Source organism: Camelina sativa, chromosome 8 (genome assembly GCF_030686135.1).
Source record: "Camelina sativa cultivar CO46 ecotype springtype chromosome 8, ASM3068613v1".
NCBI classification, from domain to species: Eukaryota; Viridiplantae; Streptophyta; class Magnoliopsida; order Brassicales; family Brassicaceae; genus Camelina; species Camelina sativa.
The window spans coordinates 23,683,805-23,699,677 of NC_141887.1; the positions used below are offsets into that span (position 1 = coordinate 23,683,805).

The following is a 15,873-nucleotide window of genomic DNA, read 5'->3' on the forward strand; positions in this document are numbered from 1 at the left end:
ACCTATGATCAACGGCGTGGTGGCACATGTTAGCTAAGGAGTCAGGCCTTCCATGGTTTTTAATGTTTTATTCATGTTTAATTTCTCATGATGAATAGTTTAATTGAATGAAATGGTATGCAAAATATTAAGCTTTATTGCACATGCATGTCTTCTAAACGGACACAAAATTAGAGAAGATCAAATAAGGACACGCTGCAATTACGAACGTAGAGAAAAAAGAGACATGAACGAGTTCATAAGTTGGAGATCAGCATAAACAACATGTTTTCTCAATATCACTTCTCTAGATTTCCAACAAGGTTAATGTTGAAACACTTGCGTAGATTAAAGTGTTCCAGGTCAGGATTGTTATCAAGAATGGTGTTTTTAAGCCACTTTCCCTTGGTCTTCTTATTCTAAAGAAGCTTGAGGTAGCGTATTTCAAGCATGCTTTCACCAAAACTAGTGCATGATCATCATTAAGAGAATAACGGAAGCAATTTAGCTTCAATGTCTTTAGCCGTGGAAAAGATCATCACCTATAACTTTGATATTCAACTATGGCCATGAGTGTAATTAAGACCTAGAGCTCCTGAGCACCAGTAGATTTGTAAATTTAAATCATCAGATCACTGAGAAATAAAAAAACCATCGCATCGTTTTCGTCGAGCTACAGTCACACTCTCAAAAATTAAAAGTTCAAAGGAAATAATTTTTAAACAACCAAAGCATAGTACGAACATAGAGAAAAGAGGAGCCATGAACGAGTTCAGTAGTTGACAAGGCCAACAAAAGCAACATGTTTTCAGAGAGATTCAATACCTAGTAGGTGCCTGCAAAGTCGTAGTAGGCGTCAATGAGTCCCTCGTCATCTGAATAGTCTTCATCTGAATCATAATTGATAAAAACGATATCGAATGGGTAATCAGCAGTTGGGTCATTAGGGCGTCTGAACTCTTTGATCCTCTCCAAACACTTCTTCTCAAGATTTCCAGCAAGTTTAATGTTGAAACACTTGCGTAAATCGAGGTGTTCCAGGTTAGGACAGCCGTCAAGAATGGCGTTCAAGCCAGTGTCAGTTAACCTGTCCCCAAGAAGCTGGAGGTGGCATAGTTGGGGCATGCTTTCAGCGATTGCTAGGGCATACTCATCATCGCATTTGACGCGAACGGACCCTGAGGAGTTTAGCTTCAATGTCTTCAGCTGCGGGCAAGCCTGGCCTATAGCTTTCAAATTCAGTTTAAGCGATGAGTGTGAGACCTCGAGGGTTTCAAGCAATGGAAATTTTGCGATTGCGTCCACAAGTACTTTGTTCGTCACAAAACCATGGTATACTCGAAGTCCAAGACTTCTCAGATTACTTGATCTGCAAATAATTGCGTGTCGATTAAAGCATTAACTAAGCAGAACAATATAGTGATTTAGAAATTCTCAAAGTACTAATCAACTATGAAGCAAAGCATGTAAACTAAGAAGAGCAAGGAATGACGTGTTATACGAGCAAAGCGTTTGAGATGACTGTAAACAAGATGTTGCCCTAATCCTCACCAGAAAAATAAGGAGACAAACACATTTGAGATATTTCTTATCAGTCCAAATAAAAGCCATTAAAACTAAAACGGATACTTGAAAGTGTAAGGGATAGAGAGAAGAGAACCTCTCGGCGATGTAGGTGAGGAGAGAATCGGTCGCAAAGTGCTCAATGTCGATCTCAAGCAAGCTGCCCTGGCTAAGATCAACACCGTGACGGCAGAAGCGATCGAAAGCAAAATCGTCCAATCTGCGGTTTCGCAAGTCGTTTTTTTGCCACAACGAAGGGTCTTTACAGATGGCTCGCAAGTCGATTTTTCGCCACATCGAAGGGTCTTTACAGATGTCTCGCCACGATGTGCACACCTTCTTAGCGTTTTCAAGTATATCAACTGCACCAAGTCGGATTAGGATCGAAGCTGTCAAGTCCGACGGAAGCTCCGCCAAGTTTATTGGCTCCTCTTTGACTTCTTTCGTCACCGGAGGCACGGAAGTAGCCAGTGACACAGGGAAGGAGGCAGACATTTTTGAGGATAAGAAGTGAAGTGAAGTGAGTTTCGGACCATTACGGCTCCCTACTCTTACTCAAAACTAGGTTTACGTAGTATTATGTGTATGCGGTGCAATTCATGCCACGTATAATAATTAGGCTCAATACTCATAGCTGAAGGAAAACTCAAGCAAGGCCACACGCACATATAGCAAATAACAGTCACGCGCTATTTATGTGCCCTAGATTTTCTAATTAGGCAGGAGGCTTTGGCAAAATACACTTGCCAACACACCAAAGATATTGTTAATTTAGGGGAAAAAAAAACCAATCCTAATGTAGCAAACCGAAATCCAGCCGAACCGAAACCAAACCAAAATTACCAATTAAATTCCCCAAATAAGCAACCAAAAATATTCAAAACTACCCAAAAAAAATAATAATAATGAAAAATCCAAAATATGGAACTGAAACCAAAACAAAAATAAAAAAAACCTAAGCGAAACCAATAGAGAATTCTAGAAAAAACGAATGGTAATAAATCCAATATCCGAAATATCCAAAAACCGAATATTTGAATGCCTTGGAGTTGATATTGTCATGTAAAACATATCTTGAACTCTATTTGATACTAGTAGAAATGAAAAAATGTGAATAGACTCGTTTCTATTTAAGTAAAAATATTTTTCGGTTAGATTTTGAAAATGCTTTATAATCAAATGTATATATCTTATATATATCTTACATATGTCAAGTTTGATAGAATCTTTTTTTGTGCACCAACATTTTGGTTCAACTTTTAAATTAAGGTTACATGAAGAATAAGCATAAACGGACATAGAGACACAAACTTGGAAAATCTCCATAAGGCACCATGAGAAGTGTAGAAACTATCACAAACATGCCCATAAAAAAAAAATCCTACGACACAAAATCATCAAACCATACATTGTGACGCTATGGCATTGGCAACATGACCAAAACAGACACTCAAGTCAACATGAATTCAAACAAGTTCAAAAGAATTTCTTCATTGTCGAGAGATCCGGCTCATCAGAATATTAACACCTTAGCAGATGTACTAATAATCTAATATGTTATATACTCTCTGTTTCTTAGTAATTCATTTTAGCAAAAAATATACACATAATAAAGTGGTGCATGCATTACTTTTATGATCTACAGTTTTCTATAACTCTAAATCAACAGTATTTATTTTTTTTGAATTTTATAATTCATCAATAACAACAAATAAATATTGCATAGAAACCTTAAACATATATCTTTTTGAAAGAAACAAAATCCAAGAAATTGGAATATTTAAAACTAAAGGAAGTATATATCTTTAACTTATAGTAAGGATTACTTTTTGAGAAAATGCCCTAAATTATCTTAAAATACTCTAAATTGTAAAGTAATTTTGCAAAATTGTTTTGGGTCCAGTTCATTTGCTCCTCTTGAACCTTTTAAAAGCCGCTCTAGTTGATAGCACAGATATTAGAGGCAGATAACAATCATTAATCATAACAACTAAAGAATTTGATTTTACTAATGCGTTTGTTTAAATTGGGTTAACTAGTTCATAAGGGTTCTACAAGTATCAAGTGGATGATCTTCTTCTGCTAATAAGTAATAAACCTACTACTTATTTTCACTAACCATGACAAAGGATGTGTTATGAGAGTGGCAATGTGAAGCAAAACAAGACTCGGCAATTTGAGATCAAGGGACTACTTATTGCAACATGACTTCAAAACGTTCATCAGCGTAGGTACGGGAGTAGACAATGGCGACGAGGAAGAAGAACCGAACAAATCATTTCTGAAGGATTAAAACGTTAAATCAATGAAATAAGAAGTGAAGTAGCTTCATTTACGTTTTTTTCTCTCTCTATTTTGTACCTTTAGACGATGTAGTACTTCAGTTTCTCATAAGGAAAATTCATTTATACATTACAATAATAGCGAAATTCTGATATATATAATAGGTTCGCGGATATTCCAACATGAATTGTATGGATCGGTGAAATACAATAATCTAAATAAGAATCACTAACAAATGAATAGAATCTAGGCAGTACATCTCGTGACACGAAAGGTAAGTCACCAAATGGGTAATCGGCAAGTTGAGTCATTAGGTTGGGGTCGTCTCAAAAATCTTTAATCCTCTCAAGAAAAATCAGTTGCCCATATTTCCGACAAGAGTAATGTTTGAACACTTGTGTAACTCGAGGACTTTCAGGTGAGGACAACACTCAAGAATAGCGTTCAAGCCCGTATCCGATAACCCGTTCCTGAAAAGCCGAAGGTGGCGAAGACAGGGCATTGTCTCAGCGATTGCTAGAGCAACCTTATCACAACAGTACTCAGAATTACCCGCGCAGTTTAGCTTTAACGTCCTCAGACTCGGACAAGACTGGCCTACAAGTATCAAATCTTGTTCTCTGATAGAATCGTATGAAATATCTAGTTCTTCAAGCATTGGGAGCTTCATGACCGCTTCGATGACTCCTCTACTCATTACTGGACCACATTCAACAAATCCAAGGCTTCTCAGATCACTTGATTTGCAAAAGAGTGTTACAATATAGAGAATTATAACTTAATCTACTGACAAAACACAAACAAACAAAATCATCTTTCCTAATACCAATAAGACTTGTTCATGAGTTCTCTACCATAAAAACTATAGAACCACTAAATATAATGCAGTGTTCAACAAATTAACTAACCTCTCTAACTAACTAATCCCAAGTAATAGCACAATTCATAAAAAAAATTAGCGTGTTTGGGAGTTTTAGGGATAGAGAGAGAACCTCTCGGCGATGTAGGTGAGGAGAGAAGTGGTGGTGTAGTGATCAATGTTGATCTCAAGCAATCCGCCCTGGCTGAGATCAACGGCGTGACGGCACATGGTCTCGAGATCGTAAACCAACCCATCCAAGTTTCTCAGGTCGATTTTACGCCACATCGATGGCTCTACACAGACGCGTCGCCACGATCGGCACACTCTCTGAGCGTTCTGCAGTAACTCGATCGGACTGAGACGGATCAGGATAGATAACGTCATTTCGGGCGGAAGCTCCGCCCAGTTTCTTCTAAACTCACCGTTCTTCATCGCCGGAGGCGAAGGAGGGGTCAAAGAAGCCATTCTAATTTCGTCGTATCTAATTTTACAATCAGGTCCTCACGGTATGTATAACTATAACGTGTTTACGAAACTAATTTGGGCCAAGCCGACTCAAAACATTCATTATCTTGGGTTTAGGCCCATTATTTAATCAATCCAATATGAAAAAAAATCGAAATTATATATGTCATTGGCTCATTGAGTTGTATTGACTATTCATTCATTCGTTCACAAATTAATCATCAAAACTATTATTAAATCAGTGTTAATAAATCCTCTATTAAATCAGTGTTAATAAATCATCTCTATAGTAGAAGCACTTTTGAAAAAAATACTGATGTGTCATCGGAAAGGGTTCGAATCATATTTTAGCAAATAAACACTATTAATTAATCCTAATTACATTTATGTCATTACAGACTTAAATAAAAATTTATTAAATAAATAAAACTACATGTAGTCATTTAATTTGAAACTATATCATACTTCTTTAAAAAACAACAAATTAATTTATTTTTAAAATTTAATAATTATTCATGTTTTATTAAAATAAATTTCATACAAATTTTTCACCGTATTAAAATTATTATTTACTTTCAAATATTTCACGGATGAAACATGTTTTTATATAAAATAAACGTAAATTTGAATAAAACAAAAAAAAATTATTTACAGATTTTATTTTATACAAACAAATATCAAATCTCAAATAATAATTTATTTGAATTAATTCATCCGCACTATGTGCGGGTTGTTACATAGTCTTTATTTCACAACATTAATATTTTTTATAATTATAACTCATGTTATAAATTATAATTGCATCATTCGTAATAATTGCATCATTTTGTAAACGGTTTTCTGTGATTATACTCTGTAAATTAAACTCACCATAATTAACAACACACCAACTGAAAAATATATAATAAAAAAGGGAAAATCACATTTTAAACCTTCAAAGTGTCATTGGGTAGCACTTTAAACCTCAAAAGAATTTCACTAACACTATAAACCTTTAAAATGATTTCACTAACACTTTAAACCTTAAAACTAACTTTTCTGTTTGTACCGCCATGAAAGATGACGAAACAGTAATATCCGTCAATGTGAAATAGTTAAATTATGCTGGTTTGATTTAAATACTTGTTTAATTCATTTAATTTAATTTAATTATTTATGACGATTGATAAAAGAAAATTAAAAATACATCAAAGCAAGAAAAAATGAAGAATCAGAGATCATGTTAAAACATTTGACAAATGTAAAATTGAAGACGACAATATATTTAGAAGATTCATTGGTTTCCAAGGAGAAGTCAATCGATTTGAATCAGAATCCAGTGGAAATACATTTATTAAAAGGATTAATAATGTGAAGAGTAATATCGTAAAATTCTTATCTATAATGAAGATGAACACAAATTTATTTTTTATCTTTTTATTTATTTATAAAAACTAAAGCTAATTAGAATTTAAATTAAACCAACATAGTTTAACTATTTCGCGTTGACAGATATTATTATTCTATTATTTTTTATGGCGGTACAAAAATGAAAGTTAGTTTTAATGTTTAAAGTGTTAGTAAAATCATTTAAAAGTTTAAAGTGTTAGTGAAATCATTTTAAAGGTTTATAGTGTTAATGAAATTTTCTCGAGGTTTAAAGTGCTACCTAGTAACACTTTGAAGGTTTAAAACGTAAATTATCCTAATAAAAAAGCGACAATAACTTAAAAGTTCAAAGAAAATAAAGACATTGGAACTACCAAAATAGAGAGAGAGAAGAAAGGAAACTGAAATTGTTCATAAGTCACAACAACAACAAAGAAAATCTTACTCAGCATTGTTCAAGAGAGGATGTGAGAAATCATAGTAGCTAGGCCTCATGAGATCGCCGCCTTAATAGAAGTACTCATCACCATCTGAATCATTATCCGTTGAGTCACCGGGGAGTCTCAAATCTTTGATCCTCTCAACACATCGCTTCATGAGATCACCAAAAAGGTCGATGTTGTAACACTCGCGTATATCAAGGTGTTCTAGGTGAGGACAACCATCAAGAATGGCCTTCAAGCCTTTGTTGGTTAGTCCGTTCCCTAAAATCTGGAGGTGGCGTAGTTCAGGCATGCTTCCTGCGATTGCTTTGGCATTATCATCTAACCCACAATTTGAAAACATGATTTCAGGGTTGCGGTTTAGTTTCAACGTCTTAAGATTCGGACAAGACTGGCCTATAGCTCTCAGAGACTCTCCTGTAAATAAGCAGTATGAAACCTCAAGCTCTTCAAGCAATGGAACTTTCGAAACTGCTTTAGCAACTCCCTCATCTGTTAACCGCATGCACCTTGCGAGTCCAAGGCTTTTTAGATTACTTGACCTGCAAATAATTGTGAGTAAATTAGTTTAAAACATAACCTAAGATAGAGTATACGAAAGACAAATTAGATGCGAATCGAAAACTATCTTCTGAATTCTTCTTTTATTTCATACCATTTTAGACGTCAAAAGCATAAAAATATGAGAACGAACAAGTGGATGTTTTCTACTCAAAAGTTGTAAGAAAAAGGGAATAAACCAGTCACAAACGTGAAACATAAACTTTATCTCCTAGAAGAAAAACAAAACATAAAAACCATATTGAGAACACTTGGTTGACAAAACGACTGATTCAACATATTCCCCCAAGCATTCATAAGAGATTCAGTAGAAGGATAGAGTAATAGAGTCATAGAGACTAGATCTAGTTTCGTGACACAAAATTCACCAATCACTCCAACCCTAGAATTAGCATCAACCAAAATTAGGGTGCGTTTGAGTAACACGAAGATAGAATAAAGGGAGGGAGGAGAAACCTATCAGTGATGTACTTGATGAGATCATTAGTACCGTAGTACCAAATCTCGATCTCAACCAACCCTCCTTGGCTGCGATCAACTGCGTGACGGCACATGGAATCGAGCTTGTACTTGAAAAATGCCCTGTCATCGCGGTTGTCTATGTCAATCTTACGCCACATCGAAGGGTCTTTACAGACGCGATGCCACGGTTTGCACACTTTTTGAGCGTTTTGAAGTATCTCAATCGCTCCAAGACGAAGCAGAATCGAAGACGTCACTTCCGGCGGAAGCTCCGCCCAGTTTCTCCACTTTTCGTCTTTCATCAGTGAAGGCACGCAAGTTGACGACAACGAAGAGGCGGAAGCCATTTTTTAGGGTAAATAAAAATGGAAATCTATGAAATAAGTAGTGGAAGTGTGGAACTGTGGAAGTTACAAAGTTACATTACAATTCGTGCTAGGGCTGGGCATTCGGATAACCCATTCGGGTTTGGGTATTACCCATTCGGGTTCGGGTAAACGGACCGGATTTAGAAAAATAGAATCCATTGGGTATTTTTAGATATATGAGTTCGGTTCGGTTTGGGTACTACCGGGTTCGGATCGGTTTGGGTTACAAATTTTAAAACCCGATTGGTACCCGAATTACCGGGTACCCGAAAAATAATAATTAAAATCAATTAAATTTAAATAAATTTAGTTAAATTTTGATTTATTTGACAAAATATTTTAGATATTTTGGTTATTTTTTATATTTAGGTATAAAACTAAATGAAGTATTCAAAATTATAATCATAATTTTAGGATAATTGCATTGTATTAATGATAAATATTATAAATATGTTTATGCTCTCGGGTTTAATAGATACCCACATGAGTATCGGGTATTACCCGACCCTAACCCGAACCCACGGGTATTAGAAAATAGAACCCAATAGAGTTTTATAGGCAAACTCGTACCCAACCCGAATCCGATTTTTCGGATCGGGTTCCGGATTGTGTATTCGGGTACGGTTTTTATGCCCAGCCCTAATTCGTGCCAGCCAAGTTAGTTACTCGGATCAACTATTGGGCTTAAGGTCCACAATAACTGGGCCTATTTGATAGCTGAAGACGTAAGAAAGACGTGACTAAAAGTCAAAGAGACCACCATGCACCACTTTCCCTTGCACTCTGGTTGAAACCTTCATGCACCACTTTAAGGTTTATCAAACCTAAAACTAGCCCTGGGATTTCGGTTATTCCGGTTAATTCAGTTCGGTTAATTCGATTCTTCAGTTTTTTTAAAATTTTAAAATGTCACCGAACTAAACCGAAATAAAATTCGGTTCGGTTAATTCGGTTCTTCATTTATTTCGGTTTTTGAAATAAACAACCGAACTTTTTAATGAGCAAAAATAATGGGCCTAAAAGGAAAATTTACAAATCCACATCATATAAATTTAAACAAACGGGCCAACAAATTAAACATCTTAAAACTAAGCCCACTAAAAATATGTTAACCTAAACCTAAAGAATGTTGAGCCGCCGACGAGTGGAAGACACAGTCCAACGGCGAAGTTCGCCGCCCCGGCTTCTGGAAACGCCCACGACGCCACGATCTCCTCACACAAAATTGAGAGAAAAATCAAATAGAGAAGATTAAACAGACAAAACATTCTCGGCCAGTCGACAACACAACAAGATGTACAAATGACACAAAACTAATTCGACAAACTTATTCTCATTTTCACCAAATGGATCTGACAAAGATATACAGAGAAGTGTAGATGACGATAAAAGAGAGGAAAAGGAAATTAAAGTCTCACCAGCCAGAGAAGAATCCGGAGATCTGAGGGTCACGACTCACGACGGCACATGGAAAAAAACTCGAAGAAGAAGAGGCTAGGTCATGTTCAGTGCTAAAGCATCTGTATATATAGTTAGGGCTTTTCTTTTGTTCTTTTTCGGTTAACCGATCGACCGAAATAACCGAGAACCAAATACAAATTTTAAGTGATGCCGATCGGTTCAGCACTAAGAACCGAATCCAAACCGAATGACCAAAATCTCGGTTCGGCTCGGTTCGGTTTTTTATCCCAGAGCTACCTAAAACCCCCAAATCTAAGGTTTCTGACGTGGGGAAAATGAGAATCAAATTTCAATTTGGAGATTTTAGGTATGACTAAACGATATTATTTTGTTATTAACGGATCTCGTTAACGCCTAATTAATCCCGTGTGATTTTTCCGTATGACCACTTAACATTGTGCCTCATAATGCCAAGTCAATAAATATTCGTGTTAGAAGTCAACAAAAAAATGGAGTTTCCTTCCACCAAATAAAGAGTTTACTAGGTAACAATCTACACTATATGTGGGATAAATCAATTTAAAAAAAAATTATTATAAGTAAAGTTATTATCCTAGAACAATATCTATTTATGTCAAATATAATATGTAACTAAGTTTTTATTTATTTATTCAAACCTGTGTTTTTCCGTGTAAAAAATATGTTTCACACGTAAGATCTTTGACTGTGTAATAGGTTTTATAATAGAGAAAATATTGATAAAATGTTACTATTTATTGCAACATGTCTTTTGTGTGGTTTAAAAATCAAATTCATATTCTTATGTTTTATCGTGTAATCATAACAATCTTTGCATGTTTCTTATGTAACCATAACAACATATACTAAATTACTCGGTAGTTTAATTATTTAATTTTATTATATGTTAGTAACAATCAGATTATAAACTAAATTTTCTGAAGATAATATAATTTATTGATTTAATATTTTGATTAGGCTATTTAAATTTTTTGAGTTAGTCGGTTTGTTAATATTTTCTATAAATTATGGATTATTACCAAAAAAAACTATTATGAAAAATTAAGTAAATTCCATGATCAACGTATTTGTGTAAGAATACATTTCACCCGTGAAATATGTGAACATGGTAAAGAAAATATTTATAAAATGCTACAATTTATGGCAATATATATTTTATGTGTTTTAAAAATCAAATTTATATTTATGGTTTATCGAGTAACTATAACAATTTTGTATAATCTAATAATCACTCATTTTAAATATACTATGATTTTTTGGGTACTAAGTTTATTATAATGATAAGAGTTATTATCTCATTCCTTTTTGATAACACATAGATGAATATACAATTAGAACGTATATTCCTATTCGGTTATCAATATTTCCATTTTTAATGAATAATCACATTAAATATTGAGATTAATTTGTTTACATACTTAGATATATATATATATATATCACACATATTGATATCCCCTAATTTGTTGTCATTTTTTATATTTATTTATGAATATATATAAATCTATATTTATTGGGAATTAAGTTTCTTTTAATGAGTTGGAAATAATTTAGGGGTAATATACTTTTTTTATAATCAATTATAATAACTATTGAAAGTTTGTTATTTAAATTATTATGGTAATAATACTAACATAAAAAAATAACATTTCATTTTTATATGATTATGTTAATAAGTTATATGTTTAATAAGTTATATGTTCTTTATTTTTATTAACTTATATTAATTGATATGTTTTTATAACCTTTTTAGAATACTTTACTTATATTTATTTTAAGAAATCAATATAACTTTGACTTGTATATTTGTAAGTAAATTTAGTGAAATTTTTCCTTAAAAAAGTATGTAATTATTTAATTAGTTTTAATATGTGATATTTAAATTTATGTGAGAAATGATGGCATATCTAATTATTATTCAGTTAATTGTTTAAAAAAAAAATATAATGGCATGTTAGTGTAATTAAATAGAAAAATTAAGGGTATTTTGCAACACATCAGCTTTTTTAAAAGTGTGTTTCTCTATTAATATACAAGGGATTTCTTAAATCAACAACAATATAAACTTCACAATTTTAATGACATTTTTCCCTTTATTAAAATAGTAAATTATTCTTTTATTTTATGGAATATGCACAATTTCCTTTTTATATTAGGACTTAGGACTAGGAGCTTATAAATATATGTAGGTCATGGGAGCAAGTTGATCATTATCCCGATCATTAAACTTTTCAAAAGTTCTACTTTCATATATGGCTCGGGAGTCAGAGAAACTTCAACTTGCAGGGAACAAGTTCAAACCCCTCAGGTTGTCCAAGCTGCGGATCCGTCCGCCTTTGAGTGGCCGCAAGAAGAAGATTCCTGGGGGGACACTCGAAGCTCATGCCAATGGTTTCAGGTATTCAACGACCACGCCTGACGAGCGTGTGGATGTCCTGTTTGCAAACATAAAGCACGCGTTTTTCCAGCCGGCTGAGAAGGAGATGATCACCCTCCTTCATTTTCATTTGCACAACCACATCATGGTAGAAACCAAGAAAACAAAGGACGTCCAGTTTTATGTGGAGGTAATGGATGCTGTGCAGTCTTTAGGTGGTGGGAAGAGATCCTCAGCCTATGATCCAGATGAGATTGATGAAGAAGAGCGGGAGCGCGATAGGAAAAACAAGATCAACATGGATTTCAATCATTTTGCAAACCGGGTCAATGATATGTGGCAACTACCCCAGTTTGCAAGTCTGGACCTTGAGTTTGATCAACCTCTGAGGGAGCTTGGTTTCCATGGAGTTCCGCACAAGACATCTGTATTCATTATACCGACCTCCAGCTGCTTAGTTGAGCTCATAGAATACCCTTTCCTCGTGGTCAGTCTGAGTGAGATTGAGATTGTGAATCTTGAGAGGGTTGGGTTTGGGCAGAAGAACTTTGACATGGCCATCATCTTCAAGGACTTCAAAAAAGATGTTCTCAGGGTTGATTCAGTTCCCACAAGTTCGCTGGAGGGGATAAAGGAGTGGCTCGACACTACAGATATAAAGTACTACGAGAGCAAACTGAACCTGAACTGGAGACAGATCCTGAAGACGATCACGGATGATCCGCAGAGCTTCATAGATGATGGAGGATGGGAGTTTCTGAATCTGGACGGAAGTGATTCAGAATCTGGGGGCTCTGAGGAGTCAGACAAAGGATATGAACCATCAGATGTGGAGGTTGAGTCTGAGTCAGAGGATGATGCCTCGGAGAGTGAGTCATTGGTGGAGTCAGAGGATGAAGAAGAAGAGGACTCAGAGCAACAGTCAGAGGAAGAGAAAGGTAAGACTTGGGATGAACTGGAGAGAGATGCTACTAATGCAGACAGAGAGCATGGACATGAGTCTGATAGTGAGGAAGAGAGGAAGAGAAGGAAGATGAAAGCGTTTGGGAAATCGCGGTCTGGAACTAGCGGTGGAGGCGGCAGTAGCAGTATGAAGAACATGCCACCATTAAAGCGCAGCAAGCACAGGTGAAAAGGATCAGACGTTTCGAATTCTGCTTAACATTGTTCCCATTAGAGGAGATGAAACGAAACCAGACTTTTATTTTCCCAGGTTTAAAAATTAGTGTTTCTTTTTATTGTTTGTTTCACGGCAAACAAAAACTAGCGTTTGGTTATGGTTTTTAAATCAGTCTTTTGTATTATAAAGAAACTGCTTTATGTCATTGTTAATTTAATTCTATGCCCTAGACAAATAATTGTTCTCATTAGAGATGAAACGAAACCAGAATGTTTAGTTAATCAGTCATTTGTATTATAAAAAATCGCTTTGGAACATTATTTATTCTACTTTTTCAAAAAAAAAATAAACATTATTAATTCTATGCCCTAGGAACATTGTGGCTGCATTCATCATGAATTTTTATCCCGTACCATGTCTAGAGAGTAGAGACTAAACACAATTCACTACCTCGTTCACCTATCTCCAGATGACTGAGCCTGGGCACAAGAACTGTATCCGAAAATCCAACGTCGGACCGAACAAAAAAAAACGGTTCGAGTAGGATATGGTTATAACCAAAATACTCTATTGAATTTTATATTATCAAACCAGTGGGATTGGGTTCAGATTCATGTAATACCCATTTGAATACTCACCAAATCCGAACATATAATTAAAATATCCAAAATATTAATGATATTTAAGTTTGATTTAATCTAATTACCCAAAATTAAAATTCTAAGTCCAAATGTATCAATTATAATATTTTGATATTGTATATGTTAAAGTTTAGAGAAGTACGTACAAATTAAAATTAACTAAAGATATATAAAGATAGGAATTACAAGAGGGGAAAATATGTGGTCTAGCAATTTTCTAATTTGTTTCAGTTACTCTTTTATCGGACTATCTATAAACTACATTTTCTTTTTTTTTCTTCTATTTTTAGAAAAATTAATTATTTATATAGAACAATTGATGATTATGTCATAAGCATTCCATCAAAAGAAAGGAGAAGAAACATAAAGTAAAGCGAAAATGGGTAAAAGTGTAAATGTTGTTGGTTTCATCACTCTTATGATGGTTTTTTTTAACAACATATGATTAGATTAGCTCAAACGAGCCAATAGGAAAGAACATTGTTTACATAGGTAAATTGATGCGAAAATGAACGAATACGTAATGCCAGATTATAAGTTTTACCAATCTGTGAGCGGGGAGTTAAGACTAAATAAAAGGAGTTGAATTCCTCTTTATCAACTTGAATCTCCTCTAAATACGGCTTGAAAGCTGGCCACTCCAAGTGCAAAGACACCATCTTCACCAAATCGGACCAGTCGGTAAAAAAGATGATATTCCTGATTATCCACTCTAATCATACACCGCATCGCCGAGACTAGGGCTTTGATCTCTACATGAAGAGACATGAGACTGCGTTGGAGATTGGCTGTCCCCATAGTAGGAGCCTCCCCAGGTACAATACCATCCACTCACCACTATTAATAATATCGCCAATTTGTTTTAAAAAAATCCTAAGTAATTATCCCTAAAACATATGTATAAATTATTCTAAAAATATAATATTTCATAATAATCATTTTAAATAGTATTTCCTACATAAATTTGTGATTACATAGTTTCCTACATATATTTGTTTTACATATCGTAGTTAAATTAGTTTAACTCAACATGTCTGATATTAGTAGCATTAAACATTAAAATGAGAATTTAATCTATAATTAAGCTTTAGATTAATGATATTTTATTTTTTATTAAAATTGATTCAAATTCTGTTTCGTCTACCTATACGACAATATAATTTACCCATGTTATTTGAAACTTTTAATATGTTTAAATATTCATCATATTTAAAATTTCATTAATTTTAAATATATCAATTATAAGATTTTATCTTCTTAAAATTTTAAAATTTACTATATATAGTAAAATTAAACATTTAAATAAAAATCTCAAATTAAATTTTATACAAACTTTAAAATTTGCATGCTTGTTAAGTTAGCTAATCTTTTTTTTTTTTTTTTGTTAAAGGGTATTCAATTTATAAAAATATATACCCAATAGACTATTTTCGGAATAGGCCCATACAATATCCCTAAGGGTCCAACTCATATACATTAAACCAAAACTAAACCGTTGGTAACAAAATCGGCCGGGTTCACAAACCAAATTAAACCGTGGCCAATGAAACCCTAATCTGCAAACGTAGAACACGTTGCAGCCGCCGTCCAAATATTTGCGGATGCTCAACCGGAACAGGACTTCCGGTGAGCCTGGACGACGTTAGCCGAACGGAGATGGTGATCCAAGATCCGTTGCCATTCCGCCATCGTAGAACCGTTTTGAGAAGGAGGAAGAGATCCGATCTGTCCTTTGTCGAGGAGGATTATTGCTCAGTCGTGAGAGAGAGAGAGAGGCAGTAGGGAGTAGATAAAAATACCTTCGACGGTGGCTTAGCAGCTTCACCAGAACGGAGACTACCTCTCCTATCGTAATCGATCCCGTGAAACCTCCAGAATCTCCAGATCTAACCACTTTCTTCTCTCGTTCCTCGCCGTGAATCTCCCTCTTCTGCTCCGCGT

General features: G+C 34.5%; 3 protein-coding genes, 1 long non-coding RNA gene and 1 pseudogene across 5 annotated transcripts; 1 reads left to right on the forward strand and 4 right to left on the reverse strand.

Annotated features, from left to right (window-relative positions):
- Window positions 1-589: 589 nt before the first annotated feature.
- Window positions 590-2,067, reverse strand: LOC104709757 (putative F-box protein At4g05475). The gene is made up of 2 exons (XM_087462216.1): window positions 1,640-2,067; window positions 590-1,348 (listed from the first exon to the last, which is right to left on the reverse strand). The coding sequence occupies exons 1-2, from the start codon at window positions 2,035-2,037 to the stop codon at window positions 805-807; spliced, it is 942 nt and encodes a 313-aa protein (XP_087318342.1). The 5' UTR covers window positions 2,038-2,067; the 3' UTR covers window positions 590-804.
- A 1,859-nt stretch (window positions 2,068-3,926) lies between these two features.
- On the reverse strand, window positions 3,927-5,159 carry LOC104707713 (putative F-box/LRR-repeat protein 9). Its single transcript, XM_087462217.1, has 2 exons — window positions 4,821-5,159; window positions 3,927-4,571 (listed from the first exon to the last, which is right to left on the reverse strand). Exons 1-2 carry the CDS (start codon window positions 5,150-5,152, stop codon window positions 4,181-4,183), a joined length of 723 nt encoding a protein of 240 aa, XP_087318343.1. The 5' UTR covers window positions 5,153-5,159; the 3' UTR covers window positions 3,927-4,180.
- A 1,659-nt stretch (window positions 5,160-6,818) lies between these two features.
- On the reverse strand, window positions 6,819-8,344 carry LOC104707714 (putative F-box/LRR-repeat protein 23). Its single transcript, XM_010424140.2, has 2 exons — window positions 7,981-8,344; window positions 6,819-7,505 (listed from the first exon to the last, which is right to left on the reverse strand). The coding sequence occupies exons 1-2, from the start codon at window positions 8,331-8,333 to the stop codon at window positions 7,028-7,030; spliced, it is 831 nt and encodes a 276-aa protein (XP_010422442.2). The 5' UTR covers window positions 8,334-8,344; the 3' UTR covers window positions 6,819-7,027.
- Window positions 8,345-9,345: 1,001 nt separating this feature from the next.
- Window positions 9,346-9,928, reverse strand: LOC104707715 (uncharacterized). Its single transcript, XR_754695.3, has 2 exons — window positions 9,773-9,928; window positions 9,346-9,565 (listed from the first exon to the last, which is right to left on the reverse strand). It is a non-coding gene; the product is annotated as an uncharacterized LOC104707715 (long non-coding RNA).
- A 2,020-nt stretch (window positions 9,929-11,948) lies between these two features.
- LOC104709758 (FACT complex subunit SPT16 pseudogene) lies at window positions 11,949-13,538 on the forward strand (annotated as a pseudogene). The gene has a single exon (XR_015564055.1). The product of XR_015564055.1 is annotated as an FACT complex subunit SPT16 pseudogene (transcript).
- Window positions 13,539-15,873: the final 2,335 nt, after the last annotated feature.

Bases quoted from the DNA above. Each gene is read 5' to 3' on its own strand.
- LOC104707713 (XM_087462217.1), bottom strand. From the start codon at position 5,152: ATGGCTTCTTTGACCCCTCCTTCGCCTCCGGCGATGAAGAACGGTGAG. The intron at 4,572-4,820 runs GAGGTTCTCTCT...AACACTCTTTTG, and splicing joins CTCCTCACCTACATCGCCGA to CAAATCAAGTGATCTGAGAA.
- LOC104707714 (XM_010424140.2), bottom strand. From the start codon at position 8,333: ATGGCTTCCGCCTCTTCGTTGTCGTCAACTTGCGTGCCTTCACTGATG. The intron at 7,506-7,980 runs GTTTCTCCTCCC...AATTATTTGCAG, and splicing joins ATCAAGTACATCACTGATAG to GTCAAGTAATCTAAAAAGCC.
- LOC104709757 (XM_087462216.1), bottom strand. From the start codon at position 2,037: ATGTCTGCCTCCTTCCCTGTGTCACTGGCTACTTCCGTGCCTCCGGTG. The intron at 1,349-1,639 runs GTTCTCTTCTCT...AATTATTTGCAG, and splicing joins CTCACCTACATCGCCGAGAG to ATCAAGTAATCTGAGAAGTC.